The following is a 14,992-nucleotide window of genomic DNA, read 5'->3' as shown; positions in this document are numbered from 1 at the left end:
GCAGAGGGAATACCAAACACATCCTTGGCTTGCATCTTACGCAACCACTCAATGCCTAGACTGCGCAGTTAAAAATGTGGGTGGCATGTACATCAAGCATTAATCACTACCATCAAAGCCTTTACGAAACGCGCTGGATAAGTCGAGGAGAAATAGAGATGGCGTCATGGAGAGAATAATGAGAGGCAAGGACAGAGCTCCCTGAATGAACAGTGACACAAGTGGATTGGAAATGTAAGGCTTGCCTTTGACCACAGTGGGTTGGAGGTGAACACATGAAATGACAGATAATTTACTGGCAGTCAATCAATTTGTCATCAAGGGGAACAGAGACCAAGGTATTTTGAAAAATAACTACATGAAGTATATGTTGTTATAAAACCAGTGGAAGTAGGCCAATGCATGGAGAGCTAGAACTAACCTGAGGGGAAATCTGACTTTTTCCCAACTGTCAGAACATAACTCTCCCCAGAATGGGAATAAAGCACAAAATAGGATCCCAGAAGTGAATTACCTCTGGGAATTATCGTATCACCAGAGTTTGTATCAGCACCACTTTTTTAAGGTGATAAATGTTTCTCCCTGCTTTCACTAGTCCCACTGACCACCATTATCACGCTCTCCAGAAGTATTGCTATGAGAAAAATGACCACGACTGAAGTGAGGATGGGAGAGAGAGCAAGGGATAGATTCGACTAGTTAAGTGCAGAATTATTTCAAATCAGAACATTCGATTGATTCTTTCCACCTTTTGAAAATGATCTCCCTTTTCAAATAGCATGCAGACATAGTTACATCGAACAGCTCAAATAAAATTTCTCAACATGGAAACCAATCATGCTGATATCTTCACCCTTCAAGAGTCCAATCATTGATGATACAGTATCAAACCAGAACACACCCCCTTGGAGCCCTGTTGGCTTTGAGAAATGAAGGAACACTGCATTGACGTCTGGATGGCCAAAACTCAAGAGATGACGATGAATTGTCAAGAGATGGGTTGATGTTTGGCCAGGCCAATAGCTTCTCAGCCTAACTACAGTGAGTCAGAACAAAGGGATCTCCAGACAGACAGGGTCTACAGGGAATGTCTAGACTCTAAAGAGACCCAGATAGACAGAGCCTCCCCATTTGCCCCTGAGCACTTATAATGTATTTACATTCCAGACATCATAAAAAAAGTTTGAACACCTGAGGGGGTCAACTGATATAGCGTGGAAGAAACACTGAAACAAAACACTCCTTATGGCATACTAAATGTAGTCAAAGTCAAATGGCTGCATTTACAGTACTAGTACTAGAATTGTTGAATGTGCATTAGCAAGAATCCCTGTGGCCATCATGTAGGCTACTTTTAGGCAACACCACCATCTGTTGGTGGGGGGAGCATGTAAAGGGGACAGAATAATTTGATAACAAAGTTAAACTATTTAGATTTATAGTAAGCATTTAAATTCTAGTTTGTCTGGATACTTCAATATCTTGCAGTACAATCTGCATGACTTGAACCTGAATGACTAGTGATTTTTTTAATGTATACACTCACAGAAGATGGGTTCTTTGAAAGAGAAGAAAAAAAAACAAATGTCACAAGGTAAGAAAATGCGTATATATTTATTCACAAAACATCCTACTTCACTATACATGAACTTGAAATAATAGTCAACGTCATCTGAATTCCTATGTCGAGCGCTCATTCGTTTAAACACTTTACAACATACTTTATCTTAGGGAGCAGAGAAAAAGCACCTCTGAAAAGATGTGTGGTGTAACATGACCCTCCAAACAAATGGTATATATGAAACTGTACAGGGGCTTTCTCTACAACTTGAAAGGGTTCTAAAGAGATGAAAAGCATTCTTCAAATATCAACAATTCTCAAATAAGAGATTGTTCAAACCGAGGCAGTAGGAAATCTTCCTAAACATATGGGCACAACCAACACCGTATACGGAGTACCACTGACAAAGAAATGTGCATTAATATTATTTCAATTAGACATTTCATGGAAATAGAATGTCAAAAGTGGAAGATAAAAGTATTATATACATTGAGGTAAATTATAATGATAAAACATTAAAAACATTGGTGTGCCGAGAGGAGGTATCGTTTCCTTTTCTTTTTTTTGGATTGTGTTTCAATCAAACCTTGTTTCATTTCCGTTTCAGCAGAACATGTGCTGGACTTTGAACATGGTTCCATATAATATAACAGAAGTCAAACATAGGCACTGGGAGAAATAAGAAGGCTTTCTTCTGCTGGAGCCAGTACGTAATAGCACATACTGCAGCTACTTTACAGCTACTGTGCAATATGTGATATAAATGACCAGGGAATCTTCATATTATCCCTCAAATACTGTACGTTTCAGAATGGTTTGCTTACCAGAAGCATATTTTTATTTTATTTGATTCTGTTTCACAATCTGTACTACACAGCAGAGCTTAATATGAATTTCCAATTTTGTGGTTGCATTAGAAGCCCACTACTAAACATGTATTCTTCGCTGCCTGCCTCACTGGTCTTTTTCTCCTTCTGCTAATCAGAGCATCTCATTCAGTACATACCGCCACAGGGCTCTTCTCCTTTAGCAAATGAGTGCTTGAGTTCAGGTCAGTGAAAGGTGACGACCGTAATCATGTATGTGTAATGATGGCTACATACTGGATTACTGGTAATTGGGGGATTCAATTCCACTCACTGAAAATAATGGGGAGTGCTTCAGAAAGTATTCATACCCCTTGGCTTATTCCACATTTTGATGTTACAGTCCGAATTCAAAATAAGCACTTTGTTTTTTCTCACCTCCCTGACCAATGTAATCCATTTTGAATGCAGGCTGTAACACAAAATATGGAATAAGGTATTAATACTTTCTGAAGGTACTCTACACACAGATACAAGACACAGTACAATTCACAGCACATTTATAGATTACAGAACAATTGGGAAAGGAAATATCAAAATGTAGAACAGTTTTGAAACTGGGAGGGGGCAAATGCAAGGTTCCTGGTAAAAGCTAGACTAGCAGATAGTGATCATAGTTAGTGGAGTCCTTGCTGGTAGGGAGTCAGAGGCTGTTTATGTTGCCAAGATAAATACCTGGATGTTTCTATGAGAGTCAGAAAAGTAAAAGGCTGCTGATGAGACAGAGGAATGACGTAGAAAATAAAATTGTTGGATGAGTCATGACAACAGTTGCATTTCTTGTTCCACTGTAAAATAATATTTTTTTGGTTTAACATACACTGTATATCGTAGCAGCAATATCCTTCACCTCAAGTCTGACGAATGTGAAAAAACCCCACGTTGTTTTTCCATCCACAACTGTTCTGTAATGACCAGTTGACCAATTATACATTCCATGCATGGCACAATAGTTCAAGGGCGTTTTGATTTGGTTTAAGCAGGTTGATGTAAACTTGCTAAAAGACAAAAACAAATAACACAGTAGCAGATATGAATACAGCATGTACCTCTGGTTTTGCAAAAAAAAAGAAAAGAAGAGAACCCTACAGTTCAAATCTAAATGCCATGGCACTTGACAAGCGTTCATCTGACCTCTGCTCACAGTACTTCATAGTCGATTCTATTAGTGTAGATTATATTTTTTAAATGTAATTATGCAGCAATGCTCAGAAGTGCACTTATTGCTACTAAAGAGATATGAAACAATGTCTACCTCAGATGACCTACAGCATTTCCTTGGCTCGCTTAATTATCCTTTCTGTGTTCTGTCCTACTGGAAAATAACAAGGGATGTCACATGATCACATCTGTATGTTTAGCAGCATAATGAATCTCCAACTAGTGAAGTAAAATGTTCTGTCTTTCATTCATGCAACAAATGAAAGATAGACTACAGGACCTGTATAGGTCTCATGGGGCCTTCTCACTATAAAGGTAGAGCTGTCCACAAATCTAAGATATCCAAATGTACATTCTTGTTTGAAATGTTATGCCCCTAGATGTGAAAACTCATTTACATAAAAGCAATACAAATATACAGAAAATAGTGTATATAATGCAGCTCCGGCAATGCTTTCCCTTAAGACCGTCCAGGTTTGATTCCTACTGAGAAGATTGAAAGGTAAACTGGTATCACGGTGTTGCTTAATTGTATTCATTAGTGCACATCGTAGCACTACTCAGTGGAATACACAAACAAGAAGGTCTTATTGGATAAGTCCAGGTAATCCGTTTGGTGCCTAATGAATTTGACCCGGACTTCCACTGCATTTCTTCCTATGGCAGTGGGAGGACCCATTCCTTCGGAGAACCTCCTTGATTCAGAGCACTTCATGGTTATGGTCGAAAGAATGAAGAGTGCTTTGTATAAAATAGAGGTATACTATACTGAACAAAAAGATAAATGCAACACGTAAGTGTTGGTCGCATGTTTCATGAACTGAAATAAAAGAGCCCCTGCCCAGTCATGTGAAATCCATAGATTAGGGCATAATTAATTTATTTTAAATTGACTGATTTCCTTGTATGAACGGTAACTCAGTAAAATCTTTGAAATTGTTGCATGTTGCGTTATAATTTTGTTCAGTATATCTATCAGCTTAGGTGTACTGTATGTACACATAGAATGCACACCTGTATACACACACACAAAATACATAGGAATAGAGTACAGCATACACACCCACTCCAGAGGAGGCTGGTGGGAGGAGCTATAGGAGGATGGGCTCATTGCAATGGCTGGAATGGAATTAATGGAAAGGAGCCAAACATGGTTTCCATATGTTTGATAGTTAAATTAATTCCGTTCCAGACATTACATTGAGTCTCTTAATAACTCCTCCCACCAGCCTCCTCTGACTGACTCATATTTACACTGTAAGAAATAAATATACAGGTGACAGCCAAAATAAAGGAAACACCAACATAAAAGTGTCTTAATAGGGTGTTGGGCCACAATGAGTCCCAGAACAGCTTCAATGGGCCTTGGCATAGATTTGACAAGTGTCTGGAACTCTATTGGAGTGATGCGACAATATTCTTCCATGAGAAATTCCATCAGTTAGTGGTTTGTTGATGGAGGTGGAAAACTCGGTCTCAGGCGCCGCTCCAGAATCTCCCATAACTGTTCAATTAGGTTGAGATCTGGTCACACACTCACAAACCCTTTAAACCCCCTATGCTCCTTCGAGACCCCTCTTTCAAAGGCAGATCTCTTCTACTAGCCATGGCAGTCAAAATAATGGGCAACTGGGCATTTTTATACATGACCCCAAGCATGATGGGATGTTAATTGGTTAATTAACTCAGGAACCACACCTGTGTTAAAGTACCTGCTTTCAATATACTTTGTATTTACTCAAGTGTTTCCTTTATTTTGTCAGTTACCAGTACATAGCAATGAATAAAATATTGCATATTTCACTGCATATTTGACAAGTCTTGATAAAGGTCATATTCAGTTTTTCTTGACAAAAGTATACACAATTATGGAACTGGCATCTGTAAAATATATGTTAAAAAGGTACAAGATGTTGAATGAAAAAAATAAATGCATATGAGTAACACTCAATCCTGTTTGAATGAAATGCTTAAATAGACACAGACCGCGGTACTTTGAGAAATAACCAGGCAGAGGTATTTGAAAATGTATATTTTCTTTCAATGTAACTAATTTCTTTGATTCTGAATATTTTCTATGGAATTCCTACAGGAGGTCCCAATAAAAGTCAAGTAGTGTCTGTTGGGGGTAAGAAAGGAGGGCTTGTTTGCAACCAGTCAGGCAAACCAACAGGAGGGTCAGGGGGTTGTGTCTCTGCATCCAGAGTCCAGACAGAGTATTATCCAGGTTATCCACTGGAATCAACCCATGTTTTAATGCCATCTTAGAGGAGAGCAAAGAAACAATCTCTCCAATCAGCCTTAAAGGAATGAGTCATAGAAGGGTAAACACACCCACCTGATTGTACCATCACCTCCCCCTTCAGAGAAAGAGGAGGCGTAGGGGAACAGCACACAGATGGGGACCGAGATTCCAGACATTCAGGTGGCGTTGTCTCTAGTTTACATCTTGATGCCTTCCTGCTGGCTGAGCTGGGACAGGGACTTCTTGATGCGCAACGCGGTGAGGCGGGCCGCCCCGTTGGAGTACCAGCACTCCCTCATGATCTTAGCCATCACCCGCAAAACCTGGGGAGGGGACAGAGGCAGGGGAGACGCCGTCAACATCACAGGACAGCAATTTTGTTTTGTTTTGCATGTTGTTGAGCACTGAGATATACATATGGATTGGTCTAGCTGCCCCCACCAATCGTAGAGTAAACACCATGACTGCGGCAATTGCAATGTCACAATGTCATTCTTCAAGTGGAAAAAGTAATGTAATCACTGCTGTTGTGAAAGAACTCGAGAGCAAAAGAGAGAAACAGCAATAGAGAGACGCTACTCATAGACATGGTGTTAAATCTGCAACCGCAGTCTGAAATAAGACTTAAACCCCTGGTCTGCATCCCAGCAAAGACAATGGAGACACAGAGGAGCGCCAGCGTTCTGACCTTGAAAAGGCTGGTCAGACTTGCAACATCCAGGCCACAGGTCTGAATACCAAACCATTGCATCCCAATTCCTCAATCTCACGAGGGCCCCCGAAGGGCTTTGTCAGTGAGTCTCGTGTTGAATGCAGGGTTGTATTGAGCAGTATGCTCTCTGGCAGATCGGACAGTGAAGACAGACAGGATGTTCTGCTGGTCGCCTCTTAGAAGCTTTTATTTTCAATATTAGGTGCATTATGCATTTGACCTAACTGATTTGAACAGAACACTTTTCATATTCTCAGACAATGAATAGGTCCACTGAACCAAACAATACTTAAATTGGAAAAAATGCCCTTTTTTTTTGGGGGGGGGACAATTAAAGGCATTAATTAAGATTTTGTACAAGGTGCAGGACATATTGGCTAATAGAATTTGTACAGAAAATAACAAACAGGGCCTTGACATAAAGATGTAGATAAATCAAATATATTCTCAGTAGCAAATAAACTATTCAGGTAAGAACTCTTTGCCTATAACATTTGTATCTTAAAGCATAATTGAGAAATAATTAATCAAAGTAATTTTAGACTCCATAATGTTTAATCTGTAGGTGCTACAAAGTGAAAATTGGTGTAATGAAGCTTTATCGCCTGCTCTGTAATATGAGTAGTATTGATTTCAAGAACAATTTTCTAACATTAATTTATGAATATTGAAAAATAACAATGAATATTGAAAATATACTGTTGAACATGGTATACTTTACATACATATTCAAGTTCCAACGTGGGACCTCAAAAGTTATGGCCCATTTTATACTGAGAAGTTGGCATAGTAAGCGATGAGACCAATAACAGCCTTCCTTTTACTTGTATCCAATGTGACCCCCCCCCAAAAAAAAATTGCTGAGCTCAAACTTGAACGTTGTGAAAATTCTGTGCAACTTCCAGCTCGCGTTTACTGTGAACACTGAGGCTGTACCCGCTTTAAGTTTTAACAGTGATAATGTAGGTTACTGTGGCTATTTAATCATAATGTAGGCCTACTAGTGGCCTATAAACAATGGAGAAAATGCATCATAACATTTTAACATGGAAATAGCTGTTCTATCATTCAGCCTACAGTAGCAGCCAATGTGTGGTGTTCAAAGTAGGCCTACATTCCATGAGACTTTTGGACAAAAAACATGCAAGGCTTGACATTAACCCGTTTGTTTATCCACTTGCCCTTCAGACAAGGAGCTGACTGAAAATGTTGTGGTGTTTGATGCAAGAAACCACTTTACAAAATAAAATGCATTATTATTCCCATACCATTATTACAGAGAATAAGACACATTATGCTACAGTCTGTCTATTGGCTACTTAGCTTATTCGAGCCTGTCTCAAAATAAAACACTGGAAATTTAAGACAAAAAAAGCATTTTACCTGACTCGCTTTTCAAAGATGGCTATACATCTATACGTTTTCTGCTCTTGTAGGAAGCAATCACTCCCCTAATGATAACTACAAATTATGTCTAACTAGGCAAATTTACATTTACATTTGACTAATAACTCACTAACTAGCAAAGGATATGAACAAAATGTGCACACGTGGCCACATGCAGCTCTCGTTTTAATCTCAAAACAAGTATATCAATTTACAACCGCTCATGCTGAAAACACTGTCCAGTTCAAAGTAAATGACACAGATACATATACAGTTGAAGTCAGAAGTTTACATACACCTTAGCCAAATACATTTAAACTCAGTGTTTCACAATTTCTGACATTTAATCCTAGTAAAAATTCCCTGTTTTAGGTCAGTTAGGATTACCACTTTTTTAAAGAATGTGAAATGTCAGAATAATAGTTGAGAGAATTATGTATTTCAGCTTTTCTTTCTTTCATCACATTCCCAGTGGGTCAGAAGTTTACATACACTCAATTAGTATTTGGTAGCATTGCCTTTAAATTGTTTAACTTGGGAAAAATGTTTTGGGTAGCCATCCACAAGCTTCCCACAATAAGTTGGGTGAATTTTGGTCCATTCCTCCTGACAGAGCTGGTGTAACTGAGTCAGGTTTGTAGGCCTCCTTGCTCACACATGCTTTTTCCAGTTCTGCCCACAAATTTTCTATAGGATTGAGGTCAGGGCTTTGTGATGGCCACTCCAATACCTTGACTTTTAAGCCATTTTGCCACAACTTTGGAAGTATGCTTGGGGTCATTGTCCCTTTTTTATGGCGGTTTTGGAGCAGTGCTTGCTGATCGGCCCTTCAGGTTATGTCGATATAGGACTCGTTTTACTCTGGATATAGATAATTTTGTACCCGTTTCCTCCAGAATCTTTACAAGATCCTTTGCTGTTGTACTGGGATTGATTTTCACTTTTCGCACCAAAGTACGTTAATCTCTAAGAGACAGAACGCATCTCCTTCCTGAGCGGTATGACGGCTGCGTAGTCCCATGGTATTTATACTTTCGTACTATTGTTTGTACAGATGAACGTGGTACCTTCAGGCATTTGGAAATTGCTCCCAAGGATGAACCAGACTTGTGGAGGTCTACCATTTTTTTCTGAGCTCTTGGCTGATTTCTTTTGATTTTCCCATGATGTCAAGCAAGGAGGCACTGAGTTTGAAGGTAGGCTTTGAAATATATCCACAGGTACACCTCCAATTGACTGAAATTATGTCAATTAGCCTATCAGAAGCTTCTAACGCAATGACATCCTTTTCTGGAATTTTCAAAGCTGTTTAAAGGAACAGTCAAGTTCGTGTATGTAAACGTCTGACCCACTGGAATTGTAATACAGTGAATTATACGTGAAATAATCTGTCTGTAAACAATTTTTGGAAACATTACTTGTGTCATGCACAAAGTAGATGTCCTAACCGACTTGCCAAAACTATAGTTTGTTCACAAGAAATTTGTGGAGTGGTTGAAAAACGAGTTTATGACTCCAACCTAAGTGTATGTAAACTTCCAACTTCAAAGGTATGGCAATGGTCTATTTGCATATAGGCAGGGTAGCCTAGTGGTTAGAGCGTTGGACTAGTAACCGGAAGGTTGCAAGTTCAAACCCCCGAGCTGACAAGGTTCTGCCCCTGAACAGGCATTTAACCCACTGTTCCTAGGGTTCCATCATTGAAAATAAGAATTTGTTTTTAACTGACTTGCCTAGTTAAATAAAGGTAAAATAAAAAATTATTGCAGCTTTGATTGTTTATGCCGCACCGGTCTGTGAGCCGTGTCAATGCAATAGAATCCTACTCCGATGCATTCTGCCTACAACAATATCTCTTGCATAGTTTGTTTTGGTATGTTGCATTATAAGTGGCTCATATTGCGTTGATTAGATCACAATTGCCAAAGTAAAGGAAAAGTTGAGTGTTAACAGGAAAATTGTAGGGCAGTTTGACTCAAAACACAAGCCAAGCTCTATCGCTTACATTTAAAAAAATTTTTTTTTTTAAACATGACTTATAACATACCTTATGCAACATTAACCAATTAAACTCGAGCCGCACCACATTATTTCTGCCACATGCACAAATTCATGTTGTTACTCCTATGAACAGAAAAAGTGAAATATTCCTTGATATTAAAAAAGACCCAAGCTGCTAATAACAACAACAACGCAAGCCTATAGATACACGTTCCTAGTCATTCATTACAGCTGCAGTGCTTGTTGTAGTGCTGAGTGGAAATAGGAAGAACGCACATTTTAGAATTATAAAAGTGTTGAATACAAAGTGTTGATAGTGCTGAGTAAGAACTTACACCTGAACTCACTCATAACAGCATATCTTTGCTGTATTTGTTGACAGAGTTTCTCTAGTCATGGTTTTAAATGTTTTGAAATCTCACCGTATCAACTTAGTTGTAGCTAACGGTCATTTCGGGCCATCGGTTTGGCCAGTGGTAGGCCTATAGTGCACTTTATTTTCTCTTTGGGCCTGCCGGAAAGGCCAAGTTCGTTCCTTCAGACAATGGTTCAAAATGGCAACAGTTCGCCTACCTGGTGCGCAGGGCAGCTGAATTGGGTGCACCCACTGCCAACAGCGCGAGACAAGGGCTGTTACGGTGACCGTATTACCGCCACACCGGCTGTCATGAGTCATGACTGGCAGTCAAATTCCATGTGAATTCCGCTTAGTCACGGTAATTAGGCTTCTCCAAGCTCTGATGCTGCGGATGGTCATTAGTAGCCTGCCAAACTTGCTACCAGGACTCAGCGTTCTATTGTCCCTCTAATCACTCTGACATCACTGCAAATATAATCAAAAATCGAATCAAACACTTCATGAGAGCCCATGAGCTCATGTTGCGCAACATATCTATAGGCTATGCAATTGCATGAGAAAACAGAGTTGAAGAGGAAGATCCCATCAGATTTCTATAGGCTAGGCCTACTATATTGATTTCTCAACTTCCCTAATATTAAGCACATTGCTTATCTTTACAACAGGAGTATAGCCTACCTGGCTGGCATGAAAATAAGCCACGGGAAAAACAGGCTCCATTCGCTATTTAAGTACATAGAGGACATGTTTTGTTTTTTTGCCTCTGTTCTGAGACAGGTGTATAACAATGGCCCATTCTAAAACTCTAACACATATTATTTACTATATGTAAAGACAAAATGTAAATTAAGAATATTCTGAAGGGTGACAATATTAGCCTATCACTTGTGAATAATGTATTATCACGTGTGAACAATGCCCAGCTTGTGCAGTAAGGCAAGAAACGGCACGTGTTTTTTTGCGACTTTTTCTAAATCATAGTCGCACACCTCATGAAGCCTAGCACATAGACCTATATGTTTTGATAAGGTATGTATCACAACTAACGTGGCCAAATAACGTCTTAAAATTAAGCTTTATAACCGGTGTAGAACCTAACTGGCATACATAGGCTGTGTGTGAGTTCCATGTTTGGGGAAGATCATTTTCACCATAAAAATGCATGGATTACTATAAACATATGCAGTATGCTATCGTATTCAATGATGACTTCCACTTCTGAGTTAAAGCTGAATTCTTTGGTCCAATCCAAGATCCACAAACTGTATTGCAGGTAGGGCATATGCAGTCTGTTGACAGAGGCAGGCATGGTTGTATGTCTCCTGAGCTGTTTTTGCTGTCTCTGTGCTCCTCTCCTCCTTCCACCCCTGTACACCACTCTGCCAGAGCTGGTGCCAGGTGGAATGGTTGGCAGCAGCATTCTCTAGGTCTGTGGGTTTGATGTTGCACTTCTTCAGCTGGTCCTTGTAGCGCTTCATCTGCCCTCATACAGACCGCCGGCCAAGATGTAGCTGGCCATACATGATCTTCCATGGCAAGCGCTGTGGAGACATTCTAATGACATGCCAAAAGCCAGCGCAGTTGGTGTTGGGTGACCATGGCCTCCATACTCTTGCAGTTGGATCTTAGCAAGTATTTCAGTATGGGACACATGGTGGCACAAGGTGAATCCCAGGATGCGCTGCAGGCATCTTATGTGGAATCGCTCGAGCTGCTTGTTGTGGCGACTGTAATTGACCCAGGCTTCACAGCTGTAAAGAAGTATGGTGATGCAGACGGCGACTAGTGTGGAGGTGGAGATCCCTGTTTTGGAAGACCCTGCATCTGAGTTTCCTGATGCTTGATCTTATTTTGAATTGAGGTCGATGATGCAGTCCTCCGAGAGTATGCTGCAGATATATGAAGGACGGAACAATTGCCAGTGATGTGTGTTCAATGGTGAAGACAGGCATGGTGGGTGGAGGGCTTGATCTCCATTGGCAGACCACCTGTTGTGGTGGTGTTGATAGACAGTCCCATCCTGCTAGACCCTCACAGCCCCTACAAGGACGGACTGAAGGGCTTTCAGAGTGTGGGCCACAAGAGCACAGTCATCAGCATACTGCAGCTCAAGAACCTGCTCCATCAAAATGTTGGTGTTTGCTTGGAGCCTCCTGAAGTTCACCGTAACACTGTTGCTGTCTTCAAGCTCTTTGTGGAAAAGCTGGGTGACATATAGGAGGAATATGTTAAATAGTACCGGTGCCAGCACACACCCCTGCCTCACACCGATGCTTACTCCAAAGGGCATTGACTCTTGCCCTCCTATGGCCACCCGAGCCATCAAACCATCATGGAACTGGCAAAGGACGTTGACAAATTTGTCTGGACAGCCACATTTGAGTAGAATGCCCCATAGTAGTTCCCTGCTCACAGTGTTGAAGGCCTTGGAAAGGTCGACGAAGGCCATGAAATTGTCCGGATGTTCAAGGCACTTCTCCTGGAATTGCCATACTGTGAATATCATGTTGACCGTACTCCTGTCGTTTCTGAAACCGCATCACCTTGGACAGGACCTTGCCGGCAACAGCCAGAAGGGGTATCCCCTGACTGTTGTCGCAGATGGAATTGTCACCAATTGTTCTTATAGATGGTGACAATGTTTGCATCCCGCCGCTGTTGGGGGACGATCTCCCCATCCCAAACCTCAGTGATGTGCTGGTGGAGTGTTCTGGTGCAGAAATAACCTCCATTTGTAAGTAGCTCTGCCAGGATGCTGTCAGCACCAGGAGTCTTGTTTTTCTTGGGTGAAGAGATAGCTGTTAACACCTCCTTGAAATTTGGAAAATGGTTGAGGTCTTGAATGGGTGGACAGACAGGCAGTTCTTTCAGGATGGAGTGGTCTGTAGGAGAGTGCTGATTGAGTAGTGCTTAAAAGTGGTCAGCCCACCTCATCAGGATCTGGTTTTGGTCCTTCAAGAGAGTCAGACCATCAGCTGTTTTCATGGTGGTGATTGAGCGACTTCTAGTGCCATAGATATCTTTAGTTGAGTTGTAGAAATTGTGCATGTTGTTTTTGTCTGCATAAAGGTAGATTTCCTGTGCCTTATTCTTCCACCATTCATTTTTTTCAGAGTGTGCACGATTGTTTGCGCAATGCATGCCATTGCTTGTGAAGGGTAGCAGATGTGGGACTGTTGAGAATAGCCCTGTATGCTTTATGCATATTATCCAGTAAGGCTGTGATGGTGTCAGAGGCTGGGTAGAAGGCTGTTCTTAATTGCCAGTCCCACACCGTGCTTATGTTGTCCACCCGGAGGGTAACCTTTCCAGAAGGTGTAACGTTCTCCCTCTTATTTCTGGGAACCTTCATCCGGGAACTTGGTCTCACTCAGGGCAGCAATGTCAATGTTGTAGCGCCACAGTTATGCAGCAATCAAAGCTGTTCTCCGATGGGGTCTATTGCTATTATCGTCAGTGTCCAAAAGAGTTCCGATGTTCTTTCTCGCTAGTTTCAGGGGAATTATTTTCTTTAGCATTTTTCGACTGCTGAGTGGAACTCCCGATAGGTGCGGCAGTCTATCCAGGATGGAGTGAGTGGGCAATTTTTAGGCCACCTTTTCTAGGCCTCTCCCCAGCTGGGGTGAGCAGTGTGGCTCCTAAACAGGGCTGCTCAGTCACACAGGGGTCTGCCGAGAGCAGCTGCCACTCAAGTCACAGCTGCTGGCGACCATAATAGCCCTGTGCGGCTGCCACTGATTAAGGGCTCCCGGTGCATTCACTCCTGCCCCCGTCACCAGACACCCCAACTTTGCCAGACTTTAGTCCGGTTTCCGGTTGATGGCTTCACCGAGGCCAGAAGTGGATACCTGCGCAAAGGAAGTTATTTAAAGTGCCGCTAAGGGTGCACAATCCCCAACAGCACTACTTCACTGTAGGAAGGTGAAATTCCAGTGGCAAGGGGGAAACCCAGGACGACCAGTATCTTCCATAGCTGCCCGAGCCCCAGTCTGTCAGCGTCCGCCTATCACGCACCGCCAGCACGCTGCTTTTCTCTCAGAGTGTTCTCCCCTAGCCTTTGTCGTACCAGATGCGGGACAGTGGTTGATAGCTGCAAGGACATGTCCGCAAAGAGGTGGGCCTGTACAGATGCATCTCTGGGGCCCACTGCTGCTCCGAGATCCCCTGCCAGTTAGCCTGGAGTTTCAAGACAACCAGTAAACGTGTGCCGCCGAGAGGAGGCCCGACAGGAGTCTTGGTCATGGAGAGGCTTTGTACCAACAAGGGGAGACTTGTGCATGAAGCTGCTCCCCAATTCACTACAAGGGCTAGCAGGCGACAGCGAGCTGTAAGCGAGAGTATGTAAGCACATGGTAAGGGGGCATGCAACTAACCTCTACCTAGGCACTACTGCACTAGATGCATCACATGCACGCTGCGGTTGCCTGCCCCAAAAAAAAACGGAATTAACATAGATTGTGCCATTATACAATACATAGGCTACTGCATATATGCATGGCAAAAAAACATAAATCAAAACTGATTTAAGATGTCTTTGATACATAATTAATTGGTCTGGCCTGAGTGTGTACTGTTCTTATGCATCCTGGATGGACTGGTTACCTTATGCTACGCTTCAAAATGTATATCCATGAGTCTGGGAGTGAACGTATAGCCCTAGGCGATGCTGTTGGTTCATTGATTGTGCAGGGCATATTACAGT

At 41.7% G+C, this 14,992-nt stretch overlaps 1 protein-coding gene across 1 annotated transcript in view; it reads right to left on the bottom strand.

Annotated features, from left to right (window-relative positions):
• Positions 1-1,595: 1,595 nt before the first annotated feature.
• The window catches only part of LOC112226882 (TGF-beta receptor type-1), a 90,235-nt gene continuing 76,838 nt past the window's right edge, over positions 1,596-14,992 (bottom strand). The window contains exon 9 of the mRNA XM_024391529.2: positions 1,596-6,156. Coding sequence (XP_024247297.1) covers positions 6,031-6,156 — 126 coding nt within the window. The 3' untranslated portion in view covers positions 1,596-6,030. The remainder of the gene's footprint in view (positions 6,157-14,992) is intronic.

This window comes from Oncorhynchus tshawytscha, linkage group LG28 (assembly GCF_018296145.1).
Source record: "Oncorhynchus tshawytscha isolate Ot180627B linkage group LG28, Otsh_v2.0, whole genome shotgun sequence".
NCBI lineage: Eukaryota > Metazoa > Chordata > Actinopteri > Salmoniformes > Salmonidae > Oncorhynchus > Oncorhynchus tshawytscha.
This window is presented reverse-complemented; position numbering and strand designations above follow the sequence as displayed.